At 42.5% G+C, this 15,000-nt stretch overlaps 1 protein-coding gene across 13 annotated transcripts in view; it reads right to left on the bottom strand.

Moving 5' to 3' along the window:
- The window catches only part of LOC143024996 (transmembrane and coiled-coil domains protein 2-like), a 749,123-nt gene that overhangs the window by 347,761 nt on the left and 386,362 nt on the right, over positions 1-15,000 (bottom strand). The window contains exon 1 of one of the 13 annotated variants that reach the window (XM_076184591.1): positions 11,043-11,259. The exons of the other annotated variants lie outside the window; for them this stretch is intronic. Within the exon in view, the coding sequence (XP_076040706.1) occupies positions 11,043-11,146 (104 nt within the window). The 5' untranslated portion in view covers positions 11,147-11,259. Of the gene's footprint in view, positions 1-11,042; positions 11,260-15,000 lie in introns of those variants that run through there. 13 annotated transcript variants of the gene reach the window in all.

The raw sequence follows: 15,000 nt of genomic DNA, 5'->3' as shown, positions 1-15,000 counted from the left end.
GTGTGTGTGTGTGTGTGTGTGTGTGTGTGCGCGTGTGTGTGTGTGGTTGTGTGTGTGTGTTTCTGTGTGTGTGTGCGTGAGTTGGAGTAACGACTCGAAACGCAGCGATACTGAAATAATTTCAGCCCTGGGCAGGATTCGAACCAGGTACCGCCAGTACCGCCGTACTGAAAGTCTGGGATTCTACCAACGACGCCACCGTGTGTGTGTGTGTGTGTGTGTGTAAAGTTTATTGCCATTACCTGCAGACACAAATGTATAAAGAGGTAATAATACCGCAAGCATGTCAGAGTCTGTCGAGTCGTAACTCCTGGGACAGACTGATTTAAAAACTTAAATGGCAGATTGTGACAAGATAAACACGCAAATGAAAGCACTGCTTAAGTTATGAGCACAGACTCTCAGTCAAAGTATACGGGTAAACTTAACAAAACGCAAAATATGTGTGTGTATGTGAGTGTGTGTGTGTGTGTGTGTGTGTGTGTGTGTGTGTGTGTGTGTGTGTGAGTGTGAGAGAGAGAGAGAGAGAGAGAGAGAGAGAGAGAGAGAGAGAGAGAGAAAGAGAGAGCGAATCGACGAACGAGTCTGTGCAACACAATCGCCCAGCTTCCAGAGTGAACCAAAATTATTGAGGGACCCATACCACACATACCACCCCTGTTACTGAAGATACCACATACCACTCCCCTTACTGACGATTCATGTCAGTCAAGGAAGACCCCAAACCTCCTCCTTGAAGTGAACCGGGTTATGTTGCCTCGTTAGGAGTTTAACGACCTCACAAAGCTAAACCGCTTGGAAATACACTAAAGGGGTCCCGCTTTCATCTTACCATCTGACCGCAGATGATACTCCTTCCTCCTCCTCCTCCTCCCCTTCTTCCTTCTTCTCTTCCCTTCTTCCTCCTTCTCTTCCCTTCTTCCTACTTCTCCCCTCTTCTTCCTCCTCTCCCTCTTCTTCCTCCTCTTTCCTCCCATTCCTCCTCCCCCTCTCCCTCTTCTACCTCCTCTTTCCTCCACCTCCTCCTCCTCCTCTCCCTCTATCTCCTCCTTCCTCCCTCCTCCTCCTCCCCTCTACCTCCTCCTTCTTCCCTCCTCCTCCCCCTCCTCCTTTTCCTCATTCTCTCCTCTTCCTCCTCCTCCCACTCTACTTCCTCTTTCTCCATTCTTTCTCTTCCCCTTATTCTTCCTCCTTCTTCCCTCCTCCTCCCACTTTCCCATTCCCACGCTTACAATCCCTTTCTCACTCCTCCAACTCCCCCTCTAATCGCTTCTGGCCCATAGCCTCCTTCTCTTTCAATCCTTACTCCCACTTTTTCCAATCCCTCTCTTTCCATCCCTACTCCCACTTGTTTCTACTCTATTCCCACTCCTTCCGGTCTCCTACCCACTCTCCCACTCCGCTCCTACTCTTTCCAATCCCACTTGTTTCTATTCCCTTGTTTCACTTTCCGATCTCCTACTCCCTCTTCTATTCCTCCTCCCACTCCAGTCCCACTCATCCCAATCCACTCCCACTCATCCCAATCCTTCCATACCACTCTCATCCTACTCTTCCCACTCCCCTTCCGTTGTTCCTAATCCCCCTCCCACTCCTACTAATCCCACTCGCCCTCCCCTCCCACTCTTTGTTATTCTGAGATTGACTCCCCCACTTGTGTCAGCCACAAGTTTTCCCACGCACAGTCTTATACCGACATAAAATTCCTGGTAATGCCTCCCGCCAGTCTTCTTAAAATAAAGGACTGAGAGAGAGAGAGAGAGAGAGAGAGAGAGAGAGAGAGAGAGAGAGAGAGAGAGAGAGAGAGAGAGAGAGAGAAAGACAGAGAGAGAGAGAGAGAGAAAGACAGAGAGAGAGAGAGAGAGAGAGAGAGAGAGAGAGAGAGAGAGAGAGAGAGATAGAGGGAGGGAGGGAGAGAGAGAGATAGAGGGAGAGAGAAGGAGAGAGAAAGAGAGGGAGAGAGAGAGAGAAAGAAAGAGAGAGAGAGGGAACCAAAGTGAAAGTAGGAAAGAGTGAAAGAGAGAGTGAGTGAGATAGAGAGAGAGAGGGAGAGGGAGAGACAGGGGGGAGAGAGAGAGGGAACCAGAGTGAAAGTGAGAAAGAGTGAAAGAGAGATTGAGTGAGAAAACCAGAGAGAGAGAGAGAGAGAGAGAGAGAGAGAGAGAGAGAGAGAGAGAGAGAGAGAGAGAGAGAGAGAATGCAAATCACGTGAGTCAATTGAGGTCCTTCACGTTAACATACTCGTATTTGTCATCCCTTGTTGCATGAGCCCACTTGTGAAACCTACCAAACACGCCCTTTATGATCCCTGTTCGAATATATAAAATCTTTTGTGCAGAGACACGAAAATCAATACGACAGAAAAAAGTGGGTACCCACATATATGAATAAAATCGCCTGACGACAACAGACACAAAAGGAAGAGGACCACCCGGCACGGAAGGGATCAACCCTCAAGTCTTTCTTCAACCTCATCCTCGTCTTAGTCCTCCTCCAACCTCAGCGCAAATCGAGACGCAGCCGACACAGGCCACGCAGCACAGGCCAAAGCCAGACTTCCTGTTGCAGAATTGAAGCGCAGTTTGAACTTCTACAACCTAAGCATTTCATGTGAGACAGAAGCTCGAATTGTACTTCAGTTCAGCTACAGGAAGTCCGCCTTTGCTCTGTGCTACGTCGACTGTGTCGCCTGCGTCTCGATTTGCCCTTAAGGGCCATTTACACGGTCAAACAGTTTGACAAACCCGGTTTGTCAGACAAGTGTTTGAAGTGATGTTTGACCATGTGAATGGGGATATTTGGTCGTCGAACACGTTTGTCGAACGTGTTTGACAACCAAATACCCTATTCACACGGTCAAACATCACTTCAAACACTTGTTTGACAAACCGGGTTTGTCAAACCGTTTGGCTCTTCACTGTTCTTCCTTCCCTCTATCTCCTTGCCCCTCCTCCTCCCCTCCCTCCTTGACCATCTCTATGACTCCAACAATCACTCCATCCCGTTTTCTTTTCATCCCCCGTTTTCTTTCCACCCCCTTTTTCTTTTCATTTCTTCAGTTTTCTTTATCATTATTGATAAAGGAAAAATAACAGTCGTCGTCATTTCTGTTATTTAGTTGTTTGTACTAATCGTATAGTTACTGTAGTTATTTATATCTTTGTGTAGTTTGAGTTGGTGCCACTACAAAATAGGCATATTACCACACTGGGTGTCTAGAAAGGTATAACAAAGATAAATAAGATCAAGAGACCTTTTGGTCCACAGCAAGGCCAGATAAGAAAAAAATATATAATGCTCATTAATTCTAATCGGGTCAGAGTTAGCTTATCGTGGTTAAAGGTTTAAAACTAATCTGGAATAACCTCTATGTCGGTTAGCTCTACACGGACGGCCGTGGCAGACTTGAAAGAATTTTCATGTCTAACATCAGACGATTTTTATTCAATCCTGAGGAGACCCCTTGTCGCAACTCTTTTGCAATCCCCATCCCTTTCCTCTCACTCCCCCTCCTCACTCCCTCCCCCCGTCACTCCCCTCACTCCTTCCCCTCTCCTCACTCCCTCCCCTCCCCTCCCTCACTCCCTCCCCTCTCCTCACTCCCCTCACTCACTCCCTCCCCTCTCCTCACTCCCTCCCTTCCCTCACTCCCTCCCCTCTCCGTCACTCCCCTCACTCCCTCCCCTCTCCTCACTTCAATCACGTTCCCGCTCGTTTGTCTCCCTCTGTATCTGTACTCTTCCCTCTACCTCCTCCTCCTCCTCCTCTTCCACAATACCGATACTATCTCCCTCTTTCTCTTCCTCCTCCACAATGCTGAAACTCCATCTCCCTCTTTTTCCTCTACCTATTCCTCCTCCTCCTCCTTCTCCTCCACTTTCTCCACAATACTAAACCTCCATATCCTTCTCTTCCTCTTCCTCCTCCCCCCCACAATACCGACACAAACACCTCTCTCTCGCTCTCTTCTTTTTCTCTTTCTATCCCTCTCCCTCTCCTATCGTCCCTCTCTCTTTTTTCTCTTTCTATTCACTTCCCTTTCCCTCTCTCCCATCCCCATCCTCCCTTCCACTCTCTCTCATCCTCTCTTTTTCTTTTTCTCTATCCCACTCCCTTTGCCCCCCTCTCTCTCTCTTTCTATCCACCTCCTTTCCCCTCTCTCCCACTCCCATCCTCCCTCCTCCTCCCTCTCTTTTTCTCTTTCTATCCACCTCCTTTCCCCTCTCTCTCACTCCCATCTTCCCTCCTCCTCCCTCTCTCTCACTCTCTTTCTTTTTCTCTTTCTATATACCTCCTTTTCCCCCTCTCCCTCCTTCCCCCCTCTCTTTCTCTCTCCCTGTCATATCTGCCACACTCCTTCCGCTCTCAATCCTCTCTCTCCCCACCTTTCCCCTCTCACTTTCCCCTCAGATCTTTATCCCTCTCACTCCTCGCTCCCTCACCTTCAAATTAAACAGACACTCAAATCTATTATCCAATACATGTCTTTCGTTAAAGTCACATTGGCCTGTAAATCCAGTTGCATTGTCTTTGTCCTTCCATATCACTTACTCTCTCCCTCCCTTCCTCTTTCCACATCATTCGTATACATTTTTTCTCTTTTCTATGTGTTCCTCCTCTTTTCACTTTTTATATAAATCCATTTGTCTTATTCTTATCTTTACTTTCTCTCTATTCCTCTTTCCACATCATTCGTATACATTTTTTTTCTTTTCTGTATGTTCCTCCTCCTTTCACTTTAATATAAATCCCTTTGAATTATTCTTTACTTTCTATCTATTCCTCTTTCCACATCATTCGTATACATTTTTTCTCTTTTGTTTTACATATTATGAACAAATGCTTTTTCTTTTCGTCTATATTGTCTTCATACTATTTCTCCTATCCTTCCCTTCCTAATTCCACATCATTCGTATAGATTTACTCTTTTTCTCTTATATATTATGAACAAATTAATTTTTATTGTCCTATTTACTGTCCTGATCATATTTTCCTCTCCCTCCTTTCCGCTTTCTACATTTTTCGTATTGTCCCACTGTCCTCCCATCCCATCCCATTCCTCCTCCTTTTCTTCCCACAGAACTCCCTAATGCAACTTCTCTTCCATCCTTGACTCCCTCTACCCCATTTTCATTCCTCCAACTCCCTATCCACTCCCCCGTTGAATATGGTGACATCTATTGTTATAATGATATAAAATAAATAATTGGATTAAATAATGAGAGACAGAGAGGTACACAGAGAGAGGGTGACAGAAAAAGAGAGAAGAGAGTGAAAGAGTAAAAGAGCGAGAGAGAGTGAGAGAGACCGAAAGAGGAAGAGAGAGAATGAGAGTGAGAGTGAGAGAGAGAGAGAGAGAGAGGGAGAGAGGGAGGGAGAGAGAGAGAGAGAGAGAGAGAGAGAGAGAGAGAGAGAGAGAGAGAGAGAGAGAGAGAGAGAGAGAGAGAGAGAGAGAGAGAGAGAGAGAGAGAGAGAGGGACAGAGAGAGAGTCAATTTGCCTGGTGCCCACGTAGGCCTAGCTTTAGGACTGAGCCAAACACTCGAGCCAGGACTTGCCCGCGTGGCCAGCAGCGCGTTTGCATGCACGAAAGCAAACACACTCAAACGCAGAAAGAGGCACGTAAATGCTGGCGTGAAGGAAGATGCAAAAGCACAGCAAAATCAGAAAACAAAATCTCTATTACACTGGAACACATAACACACACACACACACACACACACACACACACACACGTGCACACCTTCATACCACACATTTCTGGCGTACATGAACCCATACACATATAACAACACACACACACACACAATGTACACTTTCATACCACACATATCTGACACACATGAACCCATATACATATCATGCAGACACACATACACACACACACAAAGACACATTATCAAAGTGAATACATGGCAGTGCACTCAACTCCAACACACTAGCCAAGAAGCCATGCGAGAAAGGAGCACCTACTCGCCTCAGGAGCGAGTTGGGACAACGTCAGGAGCCGCACGCGCATGCGCACACCAGAACACATTCGATTCGTACGAATTATTCCGTCTGCCATTAAATTATTTCATTATTTTTTTTGTCGCGAGTCTACTCGCCACCTCTTCTCAGATGAATAAAATTTCCTGGAGGCATTGGCTTCAGTGAAAATTGACAATTTGAGTTCGAAATGTTAATGCTTTTTCAGTCGAGCCACATTTTCATTTCTTCCGTAACGTCAATTTTTTATTTTATTTTATTTACCTTATTATTATTATTATTATTATTATATATATAATATATATATAGTTATATATATATATAATATATATATTTTTTTTTTTTAACTTTTAGTCTCAAGGGATTTCATTCATCTCTGAGCACTTATCAACAGGTTTTTTGAAAAGCGACCTAAGACAAATCTGTAAATTGGGTCACTATATACTTTATTCTGACTAAACGCAGAATATTTTATTGAGGAATGGAATTGCTCACGTGCATAAATAATTTCATCTATTCCAAGCACCTCCTATGTCTCGATATCAGCTGAATAAAGACATTTGGATTTATAAATAGATAAAATGTAGAGAATGGGCAAGCTGGAATATGGGGGCAGACAAAAGGAGACCTGAAATGGTTTGGATTGGTTGACTGCAAGCAACAAGCGCAGTTATAGTGAAACGTGGCAACAGCGGAAGCGACATGACGTCACGGATATAGAATACAAATGCAGCCAGTCGACGTGTCCGTATATGGACAAAACCTCCATGGTTCCTCTTCTTCTTCTTCTTCTAAGGGCAGGCCTCTCAGTAATGGATTTAAATTGGACAAATTTAGGTTTAAGAAGGAAATAGGCAAGAAATGGTTTATCCATAGAGGTCAACGGATGGAATAGACTTAGTAACCATGTCGTGAGCGCTGAAACCATTGTTTGTTTTAACAGGTTTGATAGCTTTAGGGATGGAGATGATCGGTGGTCATGGACATGGAACTGCCTAGTATAGGCCTTATGGTCTCTTGCAGTCTCTTTCATTCTTATGTTCACTTAACCCTTTCCTCCTTACCTCCGCCTTCTTCCTTCCTTATCTTCCTTCCTACCCTTCTCCCTCCATCCCTCCCTCACCTACCCTTTCCCTCCCTCTGTCTCCCTCTAATCCTACTCTACCCCTTGTCTCGCTTTGTGGTTAATATTAAATCTGAATCTAAGATTCTTATAAAAAAAATAAACTAAATTTTCATTTCTAATTGTTCTCAAGACAAAATACTTAGCCGTCATTTGCTCCCCTACCTTAGAATCACTTACTTAGAACAATCTTAGTCATTCCTCCCATTATCCCAAGTCCCCATCACCCCTCCCCACATGTCCCTAAATCCCTTGACTTCCTGTGGCCACGGGGCATAATGCAATCAAGAGACCTTGTGGTCCATAATGAGGCGAGATGAATATACATATTCTATATATATATATATATATATCTATATATATATATACATATATATATATATACACATATATCATATATATATATACATATATCAAACATATATATATATACATACATATATCATACATGTATATATACATATATATATATATATATATTATATATATATATATATATATGTATATATATATATATATGGCTCTCCTAAGGTAATCTTACGGGAGGCCGATAGCAGTAGGTTCGAATCCTGCATGCGACTGTCATAAAAATTATCGGATTTATGTCGCTGTTACTAGCGAATTTCTCTCATAGTTATAATGGTGAAAAGCGTGAAAGGGATTTGTTCCGACCCTTACCCCTTACTATCTGGTGCACTTGGGCCTTGTGTAAAAACAGGAATTGGGGTCGCAGATTAGTGATCTTTCCTACCCTCGGAAAATCAGTTCGATTCCAGGTTTCAAGGCTCTCAAGTGTCTGATGGTGTAGTGGTCTAAGGTTCTGCGAGGGTAATCTTACGGGAGGCCGATAGCAGTAGGTTCGAATCCTGGATGCGACTGTCATAAGAATTATCGGATATATATATATATATATATATATATATATATATATATATATATATATATATATATATTGTCTGAAGATGGAATATACGAACGTACTGCCTACAAGTTTCTCTTCTGTGGTTATGTTTGCACACATACACACACACACACACACACACACACACACACCACACACACACACACATACACATATATATATATATAGATATATATATATATATATATATATATAAAACAGTAAAAAAAAAAACAAATAAATAAATATATCAATAAAATAAAATTCATAAATAAAAAGCAAAATAAATAGATAGATTAAAGTTAGATTAAATTAAATAAGGAGGAAGGTGGATGGGTGAGGACGGAGGGAAGGGGAGGAAGGAGGAAAAGGCAGGGGGGAGGAAGGAGGAAAGAGAAGGAGGAAGGGGGAGGGGGAGGAAGGGGGAGGAGGGAGGAAAGGGTAGGGGGGAGAGGGGGGATAGGGGGAAGGCAATGTCCGGATACATAGGAAGAGCCAGGAGAACGCTCTCGTGTTCGTTCATGGAGGAGGGAGTCTGCTCTTGGCCAGGGAGACCACTGAGGGAAGATCAACTACAACAGTGTGGTTAGTTAGTTAGTTAGTTAGTGTGTGTGTGTGTGTGTGTGTGTGTGTGTGTGTGTGTGTGTGTGTGTGTGTGTGTGTGTGTAGCATAGGCTGTGTAGGTGTGTGTGTGGTTGTGTGTGATGGTAGTGTGTGATAGAGGTGTGTGTGTGTAGAAGTGGTTCGTGTGTGATGGCTGAGGTTGTGTGTGTGTGTGTGTGTGATGTGTGTGTAGAGGTGGTGGTGGTAGAGTGGTGATGGTGGTAGAGGTGGTGGTGGTGGTAGAAATGGTTGTGGTGATGGTAGTGGTGGTAGAGGTGGTGGTAGTAGAAGTGGTCGTGGTGATGACTGAGGTTGTGGTGGTACAGGTGGTGGTGGTAGAGTGGTGATGGTGGTAGAGGTGGTGGTGGTGGTGGTAGAGGTGATGGTTGGTGGTAGAAGTGGTTGTGGAGGTGAGGGAGGTGATGTCTGTGGTAGAGGTGGTGGTGGTGGTGGTAGTAGAGATGGTGGTGGTAGAATCGGTCGTGGTTGTGGTGGTGACAGAGGTGGTGTTTGTGGTAGAGGTTGGTGTAGGTGGTAACGTAGGTGGTGGTAGAGGTGTTGGAGGTGGTGTGTCTGGAATGTAGCACCTCTCGGGCTTCCACGAGTGATCACCCATTGTCCAAAGAACACTCGTGCGTCACTGATGGGATGATAAGCACACGCTGGGAGGCGCTTAACATCAAGAGAACACACAGAAAAGGAGGAAGGGAGGGGGAGGAGAAGTAAGGAGTAAGAAGAGTAGGAGGAGGAGGGGTAGAAGGGTGTAAGAGGAACAGGAATAAAAGAAGAGAAGGAAGAGGAAGAGGAGGAAGAAGAACATGAAGAAGAAGAGGGGGAGAGGGAAATGAAGGAAGCATAGGAGGAGGAGGAGGAGGAGGAGGAGGAGGAGGAGGAGGAGGAGGAGGAGGAGGAGGGGGAGAAGGAGGAGGAGGAGGATGGGGTACCTGGTAATATTTTGAGTGCAACTTTATCTTATTATCTTTTTTAGGGGGGAGGGGGAGGGGAGAGGGGAGGGGTAAGGGGAGGGGAGTGGAGTAGGGGGAGGGGTGGGGTGGGGGAGGTAAGACCCTTGACATGGGAGTACCTTACGAACCATAACGTTGCTCTGTCCTTCCTGTGACTTTAAGCCTTTAAGGTCTCCATCGGGGCCTTCCACAGGTCTCTACATTTATTATTATTCACGAGTTTTCCGTGTGTTATTTGTTCATTCATCTTTCATTTATCTATCTATTCTTTATTTACTATATCATAGCATCGCCCATTTATTAAGTCTTTTCCAACCTGATATTAGCTTCAACGAGATAGGCCCATGTGAATGGGGTTATTATATACTATACTATATGCAAAGTAGACCACTTGGAAAAAAAAACTAACGAAGCAGAGCGCTTTCGTATATTACATCTTCAGTGCAACAAGTACCCGTGTTCTTATTAGCACTATACTATATATACTGTATACATATGCCATAAAGCCTTTTCCCCCTTATAACAGGGGTGGCCGAATCAAAACATACACTCATCCCACACCCATTCCACACTCATCTAAAAACCCCATTCGTTGCCCCTCGCCCATCTCAGCACCTCGTGGATGAAGAAGGGTCATCCCTCATCCCCGGCACATTGCTCGTGTCAGCAGAAACAAAGGTACGAAGCAATGAATCAGGACTCGTAGAATACAATTTGCTGACTACACACTGGCTTGTGTGATCAAAAGATAACTAAATAAACGTAAATCTTATTTGCTCTCGCTGTGAAACAACTTTTATGGTTAACAATTTCAGATAATTACTAATAATTAAATATTCTTCACTGATACCATTTTTTATTTTAAAAAAATCTGACTACAACAGGAATTGAAATTTCTTCAACTTCGTTTTTGGAAAAATAGCAAAGTTGTGATTTTGCAGACAACTGATTTGTGTGATAACTTGCTACTCTACATAACTCCATACAGCCATGCATGGACGGACACACACACACACACACACACACACACACACACACAAACTCCTTCATTATGGAGACGTCATTATTGGACTTTATTCTGACATCTGACGATAGTTTCTAGCCCAAAACTTCAACTGTCCCTCGTATAACCTTGATTAAAATCGCCTGTCGTTAACCGAAATAGAATGCATGAGTGGCGTTACCTGAGGTACTTCCAACCAGATGTGGGTTTGTGTTATCTTGCCGGGGTTGTTTACCCTTTTGGCAGAACGCGTTGAGGATCACCAATAGGAACACGAAGGGCTAACGCGAGTGGCGTTACCTGAGCTACTTTCAACAAGATGAAGGTTTGTGTTATCTTACCGGGGTTGTTTAGCCGTTTGGCAGAACGCGTTGAAGATCACCAATAGGAACACGAAGGGCTAACGCGAGTGGCGTTACCTGAGCTACTTTCAACAAGATGAAGGTTTGTGTTATCTTACCGTGGCTGTTTAGCCGTTTGGCAGATTGTGTTGAGGATCACCAAGAAGAACACGAAGGGTTGCCCGCTGCTGCCACTTCGATCTCCACCTCCTAATCCAGCCATCAAGTACCATAGGTCAATAGATTCCTTTGTTTCTGTTGACCTTTTCCTTCTCTTTCTTTCGTTCTTCGCTGCAGAGCCAGGGGAGTCTGGAACGGGATTCCTTTGTCGCTTTTTTTGTCTTTTTCCTTTTTCGTTCTTTGCTGTAAAACCGGTAGAGTCTGTCACTAGATTCCTTTGTTGGTTTTTGTCTCTTTTTCTTCTTTCGTTCTTCGCTGCAAACCCGACAGAGTCTGCCAACTCACTCTTGTCGAGCAGCGGCGCTTTTCAAAACCTAAATTTTTATTGAAAAAAAAAAAAAAATCTTCCAGATCGCAGTCACATGCACAAAGACAGCAATCAACGTTGGACACGAAATTCCTTTTTTTTCGCAAAGGATCAAATCGGGTTTCTGGGAGATTTGAAGAATCCGTATAGCATTTGAACATATTCAACGTTCACAATATATAAACAGACACATGCACTGCAATCCGTTACTGTTCCCCTTGAACAAAGGGACGAGTTCGCTACGGTCACAGCACTGTCCATAGACCGGTCAATTCGAGTTGTGAGTTCAAACTGTAAGCTCTCACCCGGTAGAGTAACAGCTGTCGATCACGAATCCAGCCCGTAATCCAATACCATGGTGAATCGTACACGACACCAGGTATTGTACATGTTTCCACTATAATATATTCTATAACAATAGCTAACTATGACTTTCTGGCTTTCTTTCGCTCGCTCTAAAACACACAAACACACACACGCGCGCCCATACACACAGAGGCTCACACACAATACAAGCAAACTGCCGTCCAGTAAGGGCAACATCTCAAAAACATAAAACTCAATCTTGATACGACACCCTCCACCTCCTTCGGCCCCACTCCCCATACCTAAGAAGACTCGAGAGGTCCTTTCATCAGAGCCTCGCTCTACTCGTGTACATCTCGCGCTGAGCCGTCACCGTCTCGTTAAGATGACAATAAAAGCGTTCCATTTTTTCTATTCTATTTTTTCCTCCTTTTGTGTATAAAACAAGATCAGATAAAACCATGCTTTATTACAAACCCAAAAATAGCTTCACGAGTTATGGAAGCAATATGACTATCAATGGCTATATTCTATGTGTAGTACGCAAAAATTATTAGAATAGATATTCAATAAATAAATATCTAATTCGAAATGTTTGGATTTTCTTTTAGACACCTTGACAAAATGAAAAAAGATAATCATGTGGTGTATATATATATATATATATATATATTGTGTGTGTGTGTGTGTGCGTGCGCACGCGCGTTTGCCCGTGTACACTCCACAAGAGAAAACAATTACGCGCACCAGCTGAACGCTACCACCAAAACAGCTAATGAAATCGGATCTATATTACATTGAGCCTTAGTCTTCCTCATTATTTTTCCAATTCGATGCAGATGCTAATTTGTTCAACTTTTGAAAATATAATAAACAAAAAACATCTCTGGTGACCTTTCCAAAACCTATACTGAGATCCTTAATCCTACTAGCACATGAAACTCATCTCAACTGATTAAAACGGTCGGCAGTAAACTAGAATAAAGTCATTTAGGAAAATATTGAAAGGAGTTGAAAGTCTCTTCGGGGTTCTCAGCTCTTCAACATCATCGGAGCTAAACAGGAACTCATAAAGTGGAGCTCCACCGTCCTTCGGAAGTATAATACTTTTTGTAAAAAAAAATGAATAAATAAATAAATCAAATAAACAAATACATAAAAAAGAGGGTAGCATCTACGCCTCCTCTATGTTTACCTAGTGGATTAGTAAAATAAAACGGTTAAATACAATTAATTGTGAAACCACTCTAACACAGTCTTGTCCGTCATTTTCCTTCTCAATGACTCAGTATCACTACGGAAATGGAAGATGGAGGAAAGACCATCATGAGTGTTTGTATGTGCGTGTGCATGTGTGTGTCTGCTTACACACACACACGCACACACACACACACACACACACATATACATATATATATATATATATATATATATATGCTAATAAGAACACGGGTACGTGTGTTCACTTATCCAAAGTAGACCACTTGGAAAAAGAAACCAACGGAGCAGAGCGCTTTCGTATATTACATCTTCAGAGCAAAAAGTACATGTAATTTTTGCACTGAAGATGTAATATACGAAAGCGCTCTGCTTCGTTGGTTTCCTTTTGCAAGTGGTCTACTTTGCATATATATATATATATATATATATATATATTTATATATATATATATATATATATATATATATATATTCATATTATACATAAATATGCATGTTTATATAAACACACACATATATTTTATGAATTTATCATTCTTTTTGCGGTCAGAAGTCGCTCGCAGACTCACGAACTAGCGGACCAACGGGCCAGATGGCCAAATGGACCAAAGTATGCGACTGGTCCTCTCCACGCTCACCCCCGCATGACTGACGCGACCACCAAATAAGGACATGGAGAGAGAGACCAACACATGTACGTAATTCCCTTAACCTAACCCAGTTACCCGTAACTGGGTTAAACCCTTTGTCTGAGAATGGTTTCCCTCGCGGTGAACGAAATCTAGAAATGGGATATTCGAATATTAGGCGAAGCTGGACTATTCCCCCCCAAAAGAAAGAGAGAGAGGAACGGGAGAGAGAGAGAGAGAGAGAGAGAGAGAGAGAGAGAGAGAGAGAGAGAGAGAGAGAGAGAGAGAGAGAGAGAGAGAGAGATTGGGGGAGGAGGGTTAGAGAAATGCCTGGACAGGGACGAAATCATTATATACCAATCAGAGGGAAATCTGAACGACTACGACTGTCACAAAGAAACCAATATCCCACAACAAAGGATGATGATGAAGAGGAGGAGGAGAAGGAGGAGGAGCAGAAGGAGGAGTAGGATGATGATGACGACGACGATGATGACGATAAAGATTACGATGATAATTCGATGGTGTTAATCATAACAATGGTAATAATGATATTATTGATGATAATGATAATAATTAATACTAATAGTAATCATAACAATGATAATAATAATAATAATGATAATAATAATAATCATAATAATAATAACGATGATAATATATCAATCATAATAATGGTTATAATAATTAATGCTGATAGCAATGTTAATGATGATGATGATAATGATAATAATAATAATAATAATATCGATGATCATATGATATCAATCATAATAATGGTTATAATAATAATTAATGCTAATAGCAATGTTAATGATGATGATGATGATGATGATAATGATAATAATAATAATAATAATAATAATAATAACAATGATAGTTATAATACAGGTTATTTCTCCTCTCTAAGTGGAGCAGCCGGTGCTCCACTCTTCCTCTTCCTCCTCCTCCTCCTCTTCCTCCTCCTCCCATTACCCTTCCTCCTACTTCTACCAGACGGCGAGATAGACACAGAACCGCGCTGAAACAACAGATTAAAAAAAAGAAGAAAAAACCAGAAACATCGAAAACCAGCATCTACATGAGGATAGGATCAGATGGAGGGGCTACATAAGGCAAAACGACTGACAAGCTTTAATGCTTAACAGAAGACTGGTAAGAAAGGTAACAATATATATATGTATATATATATATATATATATAAATATATATATATATATATATATATATATATATATACACAATTACATGCACGCATGTATGCTGTATTAATTCTCAAGATACTTCAACAAAGAATACTATTTCTATCCAACAATTATGCCACTGTGTGACAGTAAATGAACTGTTCCCTCGTAAACCTGCGGCCCCACGATAACCGGTAACAATCCTCGAGCTCTCCTACAGATCACTCCGAAAGGACACGTTAGAATAATGT

The sequence above is a fragment of the Oratosquilla oratoria genome, chromosome 4 (genome assembly GCF_046742065.1).
Source record: "Oratosquilla oratoria isolate Oo_2021 chromosome 4, ASM4674206v1, whole genome shotgun sequence".
NCBI classification, from domain to species: Eukaryota; Metazoa; Arthropoda; class Malacostraca; order Stomatopoda; family Squillidae; genus Oratosquilla; species Oratosquilla oratoria.
This window is presented reverse-complemented; position numbering and strand designations above follow the sequence as displayed.